Source organism: Narcine bancroftii, chromosome 1 (assembly GCF_036971445.1).
Source record: "Narcine bancroftii isolate sNarBan1 chromosome 1, sNarBan1.hap1, whole genome shotgun sequence".
In the NCBI taxonomy this organism is placed as follows: Eukaryota; Metazoa; Chordata; class Chondrichthyes; order Torpediniformes; family Narcinidae; genus Narcine; species Narcine bancroftii.
This window is the reverse complement of record NC_091469.1, coordinates 26,269,673-26,283,987: the sequence shown is the minus strand read 5'-3', so window position 1 is coordinate 26,283,987 and position 14,315 is coordinate 26,269,673. Positions and strand designations below refer to the sequence as shown.

Below are 14,315 nucleotides of genomic sequence, written 5' to 3'. Positions count from 1 at the left end.
TGGGGCTCTTGGGAAAGGAGAGAGAGAGAGAGAGAGAGAGAGAGTCCTCTCTTCGAAGGAAGTTCTGTAATAGTCTCTCTCACTTCTCCCCATTTGCCCTCCCAGCCGCTCTCAAACTTTACAACTACGTACTAACCCAGACTCGCGTCTACAGCCGCATGTCCTTCCTGGCTACTTGTCTCCGCCACCATCTGGTATGGCTTTTCCGGTTTCCATTAGCCTTGAAAAATCTTTCCCCATGTCGCTTTTCCTCTAGCTGTCTCCTTCTCTTCCTCTTCCATTTTTGCTGTCTCCTTTTCCCTAGCTCTACTTCCTCAGAGCCCCAAACAACCATCTCTTCCCCCAGTCAATTCTAATGTTTCCTCTCTCCTTTGACCCATCCATATCCAATTAACACCTTTTGTCTGTTAATCTGTATCCCTCCCCTTGTCCATTCATCCCTCCCAAGCTTTTTAAATTTGGGCACCTGCCTACATTTCACTCCTACCTTGAAAAAGGGTTCAGGCCTGAAATGTCAGTTATATATCTTTATCTCCTGTGGACACTGTGAGAACTGCTGTTTCTCCAACATTTTTTTTTACTTTTTACTACAATCACAGCTCTGCAGATTTTCATGTTTCACTCCAGACTCAATATACCCCAGGTTCTACAGGAAGCAAGGGAAGAGATTACTGGGGCTTTAGCAATGATCTTTGCATCCTCCGTGGCCACTAGGGAGGTACTGGATGACTGGAAAATGCCAAATGTAGTACCCTTGTTTAAAAAGTAATAGGAAGAATCCTGGGAATTGTACACTAGTGAGTCTTGTGTCACAGGTGGGGAAACTATTGGAGATGATTCTTAAGGACAGGATTTACAAGCATTTAGGAAAATATAGTCAGCATAGCTTTGAGAGGGGTACGTCATACCTCATGAGAATGATTGAGCTTTTTGAAGAAATAACAAAAGAACTTGAAGTAGATGTGATGCATTTGGATTTTAGTAAGGCATTTGACAAGGTCTCCCATGGTAGATTCATTCAGAAAATCATGTGGCATAGGATACATAGAACCTGTGTAGATTCAAAATTAGCTTGCCTGTAGAAAGCAGAAGGTAGTAATAGATGGAACGCATTCTGCCTGGAGATCAGCAAGTAGTGAAGCTCTGCTCTTTATGATTTTTATAAATGACCTGGACAAAAGTTGAGGTATGGTTCAGTAAGTTTGTTGATGTCATGAAGGTTGGAGATGTTGTGGATAGTGCAGGTCATTGTTATATGTTACAACAGGACACAAAGTTGAGCAGAAAAATGCAGATGGAGTTCAATCCAGATAAATATGAAATGATACATTTTGGAAGGTCAAACTTGAAGGCAGAGAACATAATTAGTGGCAGGATTCTCAGAAATGTGGAAGAACAGAGGAACCGTGGGGTCCAGATCCATAGCTCTCTCTCAAGATTGCCACACAGATTGATAGGGTAATAAAGAAGGCTTATGGTAGGCTGGCCTTCAATAGTTGAGGGATTGTGGTCAAGAGTCATAAGGTAATTTTGGAGCTCTATAAAATTCTGGTTAGATCACTCTTGGAATATTGTGTTCAGTTCTGGTCACCTCATTACTTGAAGGTGTGGAAGCTATGGAGAGGGTGCAGAGAAGATTTATCAGAATGATACCTGGATTGGAGAACATGTCTTACAAGGCAAGGTTAACAGGGCTAATGCTTTTCTCTTTGGAGCGAAGAAGGATGAGAGATGACTTATTAGAGGTCTAAAAGAGGCATAGAAAGGGCAAAATACAAATACCTTTCTCCTATGGCAGAGTAGCAAACACCTGTACAAGGTTTGGGGAGGAAAGTTTAGTGGCGAGGTCAGGGGCAAGGTTTTTTTAAAAAAACACAGTAGCAGGCACTTGGGGTGTGGTGGAAGCAAGTACAACTGGAATATTTAAAAGATTCAGACAGGCGCATGGGTACAAGAAAAATAGATGGTTATGGGTGCAAGGTCAGGAAGGTTTTGTTTGTTGAGTAGGTTTCTATCGGTTGGCACAACATCATGGACCGAAGGGCTTGTACTATGCAGTAATGTTCTATATATATGACTGGCCCCTTGTGTTTGAATTATGTCCTCTTGTTTGAGACTCCGCCCACCAATTGAAACCTACATTTAGAATTTCTATATCTACCCTTTCATGCCCATTAAGGTCTTGTATGTTTGAATAAGAACTCCCTGCATTCTTTTAAACTACAAAGAATACACATCCAAGTTCTTCAGCTGTTTGGGAAAGGTATTCTGGGAATTGATCTTGTGAATCTCTACTAGTCAAACAAGTTTCCACACAATTAGATAGCAGACTATCAGAGTTTTACCATACATCTTATAAAGAAAGAGACCAAAACTATGTGTATTACTCCAGGCATGGCCTCAGCAACACCCCATACAAACATAACAATATCTCTCTATTCCTAAATCCAACCCTTTAGTCTTTCACTCATTTACAATCACTCTCCATTTAGATAATAGATTGCCTTTTGATTCCTATTCCCATCAATTTTCATATCACTAACAAATTGCTTCCTCCAAGTAATTAACATTCATAGGTGCTGTATCACAAGTTCCTAATCAAGCTCAAATTAGACACTAAGGGAGGCTCCAAATCCAAACATCCGGTGAACAATAGCAGTAAAATGCTCAGTGACCAAACCACATTCATTTCATCATCTACCTAAGTGGAATCTGCTAAACTCTCTCCTTTTGCAGCTGCCTGTTACTTTAATCCAAGTGGTTTTCTTCCTCTGTTCTTTTTGGTCTGTCCCTTCTCAACTTTTTAAAAACATTCCATAACTTCCTCTTCCTGGTTTCTGCCATTTTTATTGCTCATTCTTTTCCCAGCCTAGATTTCAGATTCATTGCTTCTGACCAGTTGTACAATCTCCTTTGCCTGGCATTATCAATTGCTGCAAGCCACTAGCAATTCCCAAGTCAATCCAATTTTCTTTTCCTCTCCATCAAAACACACTTTCCAAAGAATTATGACCACCATTCCCCCCCCCATCAACCTTCTTGAAGGGGAGCTTGTGTGCCTAGAACCTTGTCCCAGCTGAGTACATCCAAATGCCAGATTTCACTCAACTTGTATTGCCAAGTTTCTCCGATCAAGGTTGTGACTGGATTTCCATTTGGATTGACCCTTGTGCTAATCATGGCCCATCTTTCAAACCTCCAACAGTCTCACCCTGATACAAAATCCTAACTGAGGATGGAGGAGATTACTCAGTAATACAATTATACCCAGCATGGGACAGATGTCCCCCTTTTATCTCATGCACAGATTCAAGCTGAAAGAAGATGACACAAATATAAACAAGAGGCACAGGGACTGAAGATGCTGAGATCTGGAGCAAAAAGGAAACTACTAGAGGGACTCAGCATGTCAAGCAGAATCTGTTCAAGTAAAGGAATTGTTATATGTTAAAACCCTGCATCAGGACTGAGAGTGGAGAAGGAAGATAGCTAGTATAAAGAAGAGGAAGGAGAGGGGTAAGGCAACAGCCAGTAGGTGATAGGTAGAGCAAGGAGGGTCAGAAGGTGATAGGTGGAGCAAGGAGGGACAAAGGATGATTGACAAAGTGGGGGGGGGGGGTAGAAAAGAGATGGAGTTGGGAAACAGATGAAGGTGGGTGATTGGTGGAAAAAGATAAAGAGAAAGGTAGATGGAACCAGATTTTTGTGTGGGTGGTGAAAAAAGCTGCAATAACATATATAAATACAAGGAACTAACTGCACAAACTGCCTTTCCATAAATCCACACATCTAATCTTTCACATCACATTTTATTTAAATGTACCCTTTAAACTAGCTTTATGCCATCTTAAAAGGCAAATAACAGAGTAACACTCGACTTCGACCAAAGTGAGACAAGGATTTTTAAAAAAATGTCATAACTGATCAATGATAAAGCCCCTTTACCCTGAAAAATGAATTAAGCTGGAAGGGGTTGAATGGTCTGAGAACTCAATGCTTCATTCAAAACTAGCCATTACTGGAAGAAAAATGAACTATTTGTTATTATTCTTTCATTATTATAATCTGTGGGTTATCCCCATAAAACTGATTGGATAAACATGTTCAAATATTTTCCTTATTAATAGAATACCATTCATTTCAGTATTTCCTATTCAAGTTACTCTTACGTGAAATCTTGCAAGATGACACGAGCAGGCTTAAAAGGCACCTCAACATTTTGATGTTGGGTCACCTTCCAGTTCAATATGTTTTCAACATCTTCTTTCTTTACAAGAAAGCAGTCACAATTTCTGACTGCTGCTTCCAGAAGTACACGGATAGAGAATGGCAACTGTACTGTTGAGAAAAAAGAAAGTATCATTTTAAAACAGGGCATAAAATATATTGGCAGACATATGGATGGACAACAGAACGATGGACATAAAATTAACAAAATAAATGGCTAGTGTAGAAAAGGAAAATAACTTCAGTTTTATTTTAATATTATGCCTTTAACATCCAAAGCCACTTCAAAAGAAGCATTGCCAAGCAGTCTAGATGGATCTCAAGCTGAAATGCCGACTGTCTATTTTCCTCCACAGATGCTGAGTTCCTCCAGAATTTTTTATTTTGCTTTAAATTCCAGCATCTATAATATCTTGTGTTTTAAACTATGCTACCTGGCTACAAAGGGCATTCAGTCAAAAACAGGGATGTGTAGAGAAATTTCAATAGATTTCTTTCAAAGAGACACATTGAGCACACCTTGCACAAACATGCATGCATGCACATCCTTAATATGCTTAACTATTACTGGGGATGGAGGAACATCCTGTAGACCCAGATTTTTCATTCCCTTGTGAAAAGAAACACCTTAAAACCCATCCTAAAAGTGAGAGGAGCGTGGAGGCTAGAAGATTAATTCCAGTCATTAGACCCTACACAGCTCAAGATATAATCGGCCATGGTAGAACGAAGAAATTGGTAAATTGAGGCTCATGGAATTAAACAAATCAGTAGTAGAATGGATCAGAAATTGACTTAAAGTCACAAGGCACAGAGTAATGGTAAACTCTTGTTTTTCAATGTTGTGGATACATACTGGAGTTCCCAGAATTCAGTGCTGGGACAAATGCATTTTTGTATATTATTGACTGAGAAATGTGCAGTTAAATTTTAAAAGATGAAGGTAACAGTTGGCGTAGCAGTTAGTGCAACGCCATTACAGAGAAAGTAATCGGGACCGAGATTTGAATTTCACACTGTAAGGAGTTTGTACGTTTTTCCCCATGTCTGCATGGGTTTTCCCTGGGGACTCCAGTTTCCTCCCATCATTCAAAATGTATTGGGGGTGTAGGTTAATTGGGTGTGAATTGGCGGTTAGGACTGGGGACAAAATGGCCTGCTGCATGTCTACATTTTAAATTTAAAATTTAAATTTAAAACACGGCGAAGATACAAATAAATTGCAAAATAGAGGTATAGCGTGTTATACAAAAACAGGGAAGGAATGCCGATTGAGATTTTTAAAAAAAGCATTGTGCCCTGACCTGACCTCTACATTTTTAGAAAGGATGTGAAGCTGCGAGAAAGAGGCCAGATAAGAGATTCAGGGATAAACGATTCCATCTACAGGAAAACTCCAATAACTCTCCATCCTATTGTTCAGTAATTCTGATGCTTCTAGATCTGGCTCATCTGATTTGATTTCCTATGCTTCTAAATTCACCATTCTCACACTCCTTTTAAGCTCATGAAGACCCAATTTCCCATGCTCCTTCTAATCTAATCTAACCTAACAGAGCTCTGTTCCCCACACTTTAAGCTGGTTTCATTCCCTTAAAACATACTGTGGCTTCATTTCTCAGATTTTTTTTTTTTTTTTTTTTAAACCTCCTGTTGTTTTATTTCATAAGCCTAATTAAATTTACGGTTCACTTAAAAATTTGTTACACTGAATGACACTGCAGACGCATGGATTACGAATTAAGCTAATTTTTGAAATAAAAACTGTTATACTACTGTGCAACGTGTTTTTAAAAAATGAATTAATCTGCCAATCTGGCATCAAGTTATCAGAGTTTTAATGATTCTTCATTCTCCCAGATACAAATAGGTTGAAATGACATTTGACTGAGGTATGCAAAATCATGAATGATTTAGGACAGACAGATAAAGGAAAGCCAATCCAAATAGTAAATGGTGCAAAAACTAGGGAGCATTGGTCAGTGGTACAGTAAATTAAAATGTGAATGGAAGAGTGGCGCATGAATCATTACTTGGCTGATGCATTGTTTGGGTCTCTGGAAAATGAAAGAAATGAGGTAAGGTGCCAAGTGTTGCGTGAGGAAAAACTGAAGGGGAGGAGATGCGAGTGAGTTAGGGAATCACAGAGGGAACAATCCCTCTAGAATGTTTAAAGTAGAGGAGGGCAAAAGAAATGCTTGACATAGAGTGAATTAGGTAAAAATTAAGACAGGAATTAGAAACGTAACCCGGTTTGCCACATGCAACATTTGGTCGGAGCAGATTGCAAAAGTCCACCAGAAATTTGGTTTGTGGGTGTGGTGCTCCCCTCAATAACCGGGAAGAACCTGGTCAACAGGTGCGAGGTGCTCTCAAAACTGTTGTATGTGACACAGGTGTGACCTATCTCCTGCATATTCGGTCCTGACACCATTGTTGCGCAATGTCCCAGTCAGCAGGACTTTGCCACATCACCTATCCTTTGTGGAAATGTTTTTCCGAACCAACATCTTTGATCACAAGGCACCAAATGTCCTGCAGACACTGAGAGAGGACTCAATGAACCAATTGGGATGATTCCCTGAGAAGACTGTCCAGGTCATTTGGTGAATGCCTCATCACCAGAGCTCACAAAGAAGCACCAGGATTTGGCCTGGCTGGCAGTGAGAAGGGCCCTCCCAGTCAGAGCCCTCCCATTCAACCGGAACAATACCCACAAAGCACATATCCCAGAGATGACTGTAATAGAGAGGAGACAGTTGCCCACCACTTTACACAATGCAGATATGCTATGAGTGTATGGAGAAGGATGTGAAACAAAAGCCTGCAGACGCTATGATTGTAGTAAAAACAGAAATGCTTGAATAACTCAACAGGTCTGCAAGGGTTCTTATCATGCTTTATCCTCAGCAGCAGCATGAAAGAGGACTCTGATTTACTGGCTGTTCCTGAGGATGCACACAGAGTCAGTCATTCAGAAATACTGGAAGGTCATCAAAAAGGTGAAAGATGCACTTTGATCTGCCTAAAACCTGTTGGCCTTTCAGCACATGGAGGTGTCAGTGCTGGAATGCTGCGAACTAGCACATTCAAGGCTGCAGGAGTACATGCTGAGGGATGCACTGAGACTTGGTGCAGCCTACGCAAGGACTTTGTGGGAAAGGACCACAGTCTAGAGTCATTCTGTTTCTGGGCACTGAGGGGCTGAGACCGAGGGGAAGCACCTCAAACAACAGAGGGGTAGTATCAACAAGGCACCACAAGGTTGGTAATGGTATAAACAGATATTAATGTAACAATATACAGGGATGGAAATGTATAGATACAAAATTAAGTTTTCTTTTGTAAACAATTTATTGTCGATAGTCAATTTTTGGTATTTAAAAAAAAAGAGAAATTTTGGAGGGATTAGAAACTTGATAGAGCATGTTCGATAGAGCACTGCTGCAAGAAATGGTCTAATGAAAAGAAAAAGGGCATGGATTTATCTTGGACTGTTAAGAGACCCAAATGTTTTTAAAGCACAAAATGCTGGAGAAACTCAGCGGGTCTAACAGTGTCCTTTATATAGCAAAAGTAAAGATACAAAATCGACATGTCACGCTTAAGCCCTTCATCAAAGGCTCTGTTCCCCGCTCCCCCCTCCCCCAGAGTAGGGAATCTGTTCCGCTCCATCCTCAACATTCATTGGAGCGCTTTCATCCCTAACGTTGAAGTACTCGAGATGGCAGAGGTCGACACCATCGAGTCCACGCTGCTGAAGATCCAGCTGCGCTGGGTGGGTCACGTCTCCAGAATGGAGGACCATCGCCTTCCCAAGATCGTGTTATATGGCGAGCTCTCTACTGGCCTCTGTGACAGAGGTGCACCAAAGGTACAAGGACTGCCTAAAGAAATCTCTTGGTGCCTGCCACATTGACCACCGCCAGTGGGCTGATATCGCCTCAAACCGTGCATCTTGGCGCCTCACAGTTCGGCGGGCAGCAACCTCCTTTGAAGAAAACCGCAGAGCCCACCTCACTGACAAAAGGCAAAGGAGGAAAAACCCAACACCCAACCCCAACCAACCAATTTTCCCCTGCAACCGCTGCAACCGTGTCTGCCTGTCCCGCATCGGACTTGTCAGCCACAAACGAGCCTGCAGCTGACGTGGACATTTACCCCCTCCACAAATCTTCGTCCGCGAAGCCAAGCCAAAGAAAGAAGAAATATATTTAAAAGAGTTGGATAGATTTTTGCATAGTAGAAGAATTAAAGGTTATGGGGGAAGAAGGCATGTAGATGGTGCAGAGTTCACGGCCTGATCAATCATGACCTTATTGAATGGCAAAGCAGGCTTGATGGGCCAGATGGCCCTCCACTGTACCTATTTATTAAGTTCTTTTTCTTTTTATAGAGTCCTCAGGTGACAAATGAGATCTGTTCCTATGTCTCCCTTAAAGTTGAATTTGTAGGCAAGTCAGAACAGGTACACATGGTTCTTATTTAGCATCAGTTAGCCAAATGTTTGTCTTAGTACTGTACAAATAAAACATTAAAGAAACAGTTCTTCCATTACCTTCTGATTTGGCTATTGAACAACTAGTGATTACATTTCGAAAGTGTAAGGATATTTTAGGGATATGGAGGAAAGGAATGGAGTATAAAGTTTCTCTTAATGCAGATGATCTTTTACATTTCATTTCAAGCCCTGATATCTTCTTACTCTCTTTTATGTCATCACTTTAAAAATTTAGATAGTTTTCAGGTTATAGATTAAATGTGCACAAAAGTGAGCTTTTTTCCCTTGAACTACTTCATTACTGTATACTAGTTCTCCTTTTAAGATTGTTAAAAATCAATTCACTTATCTTAGTATTACAATTACAAAGAATCAAACATCTTTTTAAGGAAAATTTCCTTACTTTGTTAAAGCAAGTGAAACAGTCTTTAACATAATGGTCAACTTTGTCTAGATCTTTAGTTGGTCATAGTAATTCAATTAAAATAAGTATTTTACTCAAATTTTATATATTTTTCAATCAATACCAATTTTTATCCTTAAATCATTTTTTGATTTGCTTGATTCAACAATATTGTCTTGTATATGGAAGGGTAAACATCCTAGTTTAAATAAAGTACATCTGCAAAAATCTAAAAGAAATGGAGGCATAGCGCTACCAAATTTCAGATTTTATTATTGGGCAATTAATATACATTGCCTTATGTTTTAGTCACATTTTAAAAATTGTGACGACCGTCCATTATGGGTATTACAGCAGACAAGGCTGGTTGGGCCATATCCCACACAAAATAAAAAATATGAATTCTTAGCATCTTCATAGCTCTTTGAAAATAGGTTTAAGTGGATTTTATGATGGAAGGCAGTCACTAAATTGGAACTATTACAACTCTTTTGTCTCCAAGGACATACATTTATTGTGTCCACAGAGAACAACTCTGCAAAGCAGTCCTATAAATAGGCATATTCTGATACGAGTGTACACACGTACGCATAAAGATTAGAAACATTTCGATTATGGCAGTTTCCACATCATTAATAAAGACAACAACTGAAAACAAAATAAACAATCCTTTCCTCAGCAATCTGCAGAAAAATTGCTTTCCTGTCTGACTCTCATATCAAGCAAATGGGCTTACCTTTCAGTCCTACCATACTGATTCAAGCTTATTATTTTTAATAAATTTATGAAGGAGCAGTAAGATTAACCCACTGATCTTCACACAATTTGACAACTCTGGCAACCATGAATTAGCATAAGCCAAAAATCCACACTTTGAGAATAAGGTTGTCAACAGATACACATGGAAATGGTGGGTTGTTTGTTTTTCATTGTTGAAGATTTTTCCTAGCAGTGCGAACAATTGCTAAAACTACCACGACTACTACTAAAGCATTACCAAAGTACTTCTTGGGTGTACATTTTAGCTGCAGTGATCCCTTCATTAATATTGTGAACAAAAGCAATTGTCCCATGTTTTTTGGGTTGTTCTGAGATGGTGACACATGTATTAGAAGTGTGATCTCTTTCATACATTCTTTCACAAAAGAGATACCAATCAAAACAGCATACTTCTTTACATTAATTCAAAATATTAGTGCAGACCCAAGGGAGCAGGCCCAAGGGAGCAGGGAGCAGACACACAGTACTCCTGCCTGGTTGTGATGCCGACAGCCCCACGCAGACTTTAAATGACCTGTAAAAGAGACCAGCAGTGTTTTATCTTTCACATCTGTGAACCCAGAGGTCTGTGCCTAAGATTCAGATTTATTGCCAGAGTACATACATGACATCACAAACAATCCTAAGATTCCTTTTTCCTGCAGGTGTGCAAGAATTACTACTAATTGGTAGTGCAAAAACTGTACTCAGCTTAAGCATGTAAACAAAGTACAGTAAACAGATAACAAATGTAAACAAACTGACTGTGCAGTACAGAGAGAACAAAAAGAAAATCAATAAAGTGCACAGGTAAGCGTCCTTAATTGAATCTCTGATTGAGTTTATCATTGAGGAGGTGCAGCTGTTCCTGAACATAGTAGTGTGAGTCTTGTGGCACCTATATCTCCTTCTTGATGGCAGGAGTGAGAATAGACCTTGTACTGGGTGGTGAGGGTCTTTGATGATTGCTGCTGCTCTCTAACGGCAGCGTTCTCTGTATATGTACTCAATAGTGGGGAGGGTTTTGTCTACGATGTCCTGCGCTCTGTCCACTATCTTTTGGAGGGCCTTACGTTCAGGGGTATTGGTGTTCCCATACCAGCCATGGTGCAGTAGGTCAGTACACATTCCACCACACGTCTGTAGAAATTTGCCAGGGTTTCTGATGTCATACCAAACCTTCGCAAATTCCTGAGGAAGTAGAGACACTGACGTGTATTCTTCATGATGTCATTGGTGTGTTGGGTCCAGGAAAGATCCTCCAAGATAGTGACTTCCAAGAACTTAAATTTGCTCACCCTCTGCACCTCTGATTCCACCAATGATCACTGGATTGAATATCTCTGGCTTTCCTTTCCTGAAGTCAACATCAGCTTGTGATGTAATATTTGTAGATGTATTTGGGAGATAAATTGGTAAAATTAGAGAAGGTTACATACACACACACTTTAAAACAGATCTTATTTGAAATACTGAAGAATTCATATTCAGTGACTTTACAGAAACTATGGAGAATGCTATGCACATTTCACAGGTAGGTGCTAATTGAAATGATGTCATGAGATGAACAGACCATTGTCTTGAAGGAGTCAGGGGGTCTGTGTTGAACATTTTTACAAGACTTCTGACCTTTCTGCAAAGTGCTCACTCAAACGTCATTGAGAGATTTGTTTACCCAAAACAACAGATGGGAGCAGAAGACTAACTCCTTTTGTTTGCTGGAGAATGATGCGGCTGGCAGACAGAAACACTGAACAGTCACAGCTGAAATAAGCAGGAGAAGCTGGATGGAAATGAAACAGAAAGGAATTCTGTGATAGCCTGAAAGAAAGAAGTTATCATCTGGAGAACCCTGATGGGGCAAGTTTCATCAGCAAGACATTGACGAGACTAATGGTGGTACCTCAATTGTGGAAATCCTGGAACAACAAATCTCTCTTTGCAAACCTACAAAGAATCTTCTTGAGCTGTAAATTTTCGAGCACCAAAGCCTAGTGAACTTTATACATGTTAAATTCTGTGCACAGTAAAAGAATTGCCTGCAACCAGTGAACTTGGAAGAATGAGAAGTGAGATTCAACTGTGAACCAAACAACTTTTCTTAAACTTGTACACACATTACATATACATGTGCTTAGAATTAGAAGGGGGTTAAGTTAGGTTAGTTAAATTAATAGAGATAAGTTAAAGTTTGATTCTGTGTTCATGTTTAAAGATAATTAAAAACAACTTTTGTTTAAGTAACTACTTGTCTTGGTGAATGTCTATTGCTGCTGGGTTTTGGGGTCCTTTGGGCTCGTTGCAAGCTCTTTAGTTTGGTGACATTGAGTGCAAGGTTGCTGTTCGTGCACCATTCAAATTGTCAGCAAAATACAAATTCATGGCATCTCCAACATTTGCAGTGGTCCATGGGTTTGTTCTTTGTGGTCTGGGGTAAGTAAAGGGTTATTTAAGGTGGGTGTAAGAAGGTGGAGAACAACAGATCAAATATTCTTTTTATGTCTGACAAAGGGATAGTAGATTCCATTTGTCAACAAGATCCAAACATGAGAGACTGCAGATGCTGATATTATCAGATTCCATAATGCGCAGCCCTTTATTGTCTCTACTCAACACTTCCAAGCCCCTGTCATTATCTCCACCCTCCCAGCTCCATCTGCCCATCAATCCCTCCTCACTTAAATCTACCTATTGCATGCCAGCTCATGCAATGAGCTGCCAGAAGTAGTAGCAAAAGTCAGGACAATTATAACATTCAAAAGATATTTAGACAGATATCTGGTTATTGAGGAATCGGATGCTGGAGGAGTAGCAGCTGTTCCTGAACCTGGTGGTCCAAGTCTTGTGGCATCTATAATTCTTTCTTGAAGATAGCAGCAGGAACAGAGCATGTGCTGTGCAGTGTGGATCCTTGATGATTGCTGCTGCTCTCCTTGAACCACTTTATAATTTCTAAATATTTTCACACCACTGAAGTTTACAGATCAGTGGTTGCCAGATTTAATTGCTGCACTTTTTAATGTTGCATTAAAGAGGACATTATTATTTACAATACTCCAATCCTCAACCACCACCCTATATGCAGAGATGTTTAGAAGATTTGACTAAAAATTGAAATTTCCACCCTTCCTTTCTTCAAACTAGGGTGCACCTCACCTGAGTAAATCTAGCTCTTCCAGAAACAATTCAGATGGCAGAGAACATTTAATGGGTCGAAGGGCCTAACTCTACTTACACATTTTATGATTTAATTGAAATGCTTCTTTATCAATATTTTTAAACTCATTCTGGATCTCAATCACATTTCCTTTCACTGAGATTTCAGCAATATATTTGTTCTTGTTGAAGTGCCCATGTAGTACAATGACCCACCCAATCCCTCCAAGTGTAGATCTTCTGTTTCGCTTTCCTTCTGTTGTTACACATTTATTGTCTTACTGAGAGTTATATAGTTCACATTACATACATCAATATATGATGGCTGAAAACTCAGGAAAAAAATAATTAATTGTGGTGGTTCGCCACAGCAGAGATCGAGCTGGATCATCGCGTGGCGCATACAGTAGTAAACAGCAGCATAACACACTGTAACACATCCCTTAACACAGCAAACCGGCACGGTGGAAAGCTGGTGTAGCACTAGACCAGCAGCCCTAAAATAGCACTGGCCAAGGGAATAGCGTATAATTTGAAGTGGGAGTGGAAGACTTTAAACAAGGGGTATATTCTAAACACAGAGAATAGTGGGTATATGGAGTTAGCAGAAGTGGTAGAGGCAGGGAAAATTCTGATGGGTACATGGCTAGAAAAGGTTTAGAGGGAAATGGGCTAAATACAGCCACAGAAAAAAATTAGGCGGCGGTGCTGCTGCCACTGTAACCGCAGTGCTGCCGCTAGTACAGTCCTGGGAGAGAGGAGACACGGCATTGCTCCAAAGGATTTAACAGTCCAGTCCTTGTGGTGGTGGTTCCATACAAATTGATAGTGTTGGTAAGTAATCCTGCAACTGCAGAGATGTGTGACCAAGATGGCAGCACCTATGTTCATAGCTGCCACAATGGGGTGCAGACAGAGCGAGCAATGGACTGGCCCAGGGCACCAGAGAAGAGAAAAATACCCCCTGTTGAGAAAGAGAAGCAAGGGAGATGACTCTACAGGTTGGTGACCACAGCAGTGAACCTGTGAGGGGATCAGCAGCTGAGGGACCAACACAGACCACAGGTGACTTGCTGTCTGGTGACCTGCACAGGTTGCAGGCTGCTGGAGACTAGCTCATGGGAAAAAGATATCTGAGCCAGAATTCGAGAGGGTGCTCGGAAGGGGCTCCAATGGGCCTTGGGTGCTGAAGGCTTCCCTTCAGAGAGGTTTGGATTTGAACCTCCATATACATTTAGTGTCTCTGAATGGACTGTACTATTACATGTT

At 40.5% G+C, this 14,315-nt stretch overlaps 1 protein-coding gene across 3 annotated transcripts in view; it reads right to left on the bottom strand.

Annotated features, from left to right (window-relative positions):
• Positions 1–14,315, bottom strand: part of aco1 (aconitase 1, soluble) — a 134,103-nt gene that overhangs the window by 97,584 nt on the left and 22,204 nt on the right. For all 3 annotated transcript variants that reach the window (XR_011353040.1, XM_069922881.1, XM_069922883.1), the window contains exon 3: positions 4,170–4,338. Coding sequence is in view for 2 of the 3 variants with exons in the window: in XM_069922881.1 (XP_069778982.1) it covers positions 4,170–4,338 (169 nt within the window). In the remaining variant the exon portion in view is untranslated. The remainder of the gene's footprint in view (positions 1–4,169; positions 4,339–14,315) is intronic.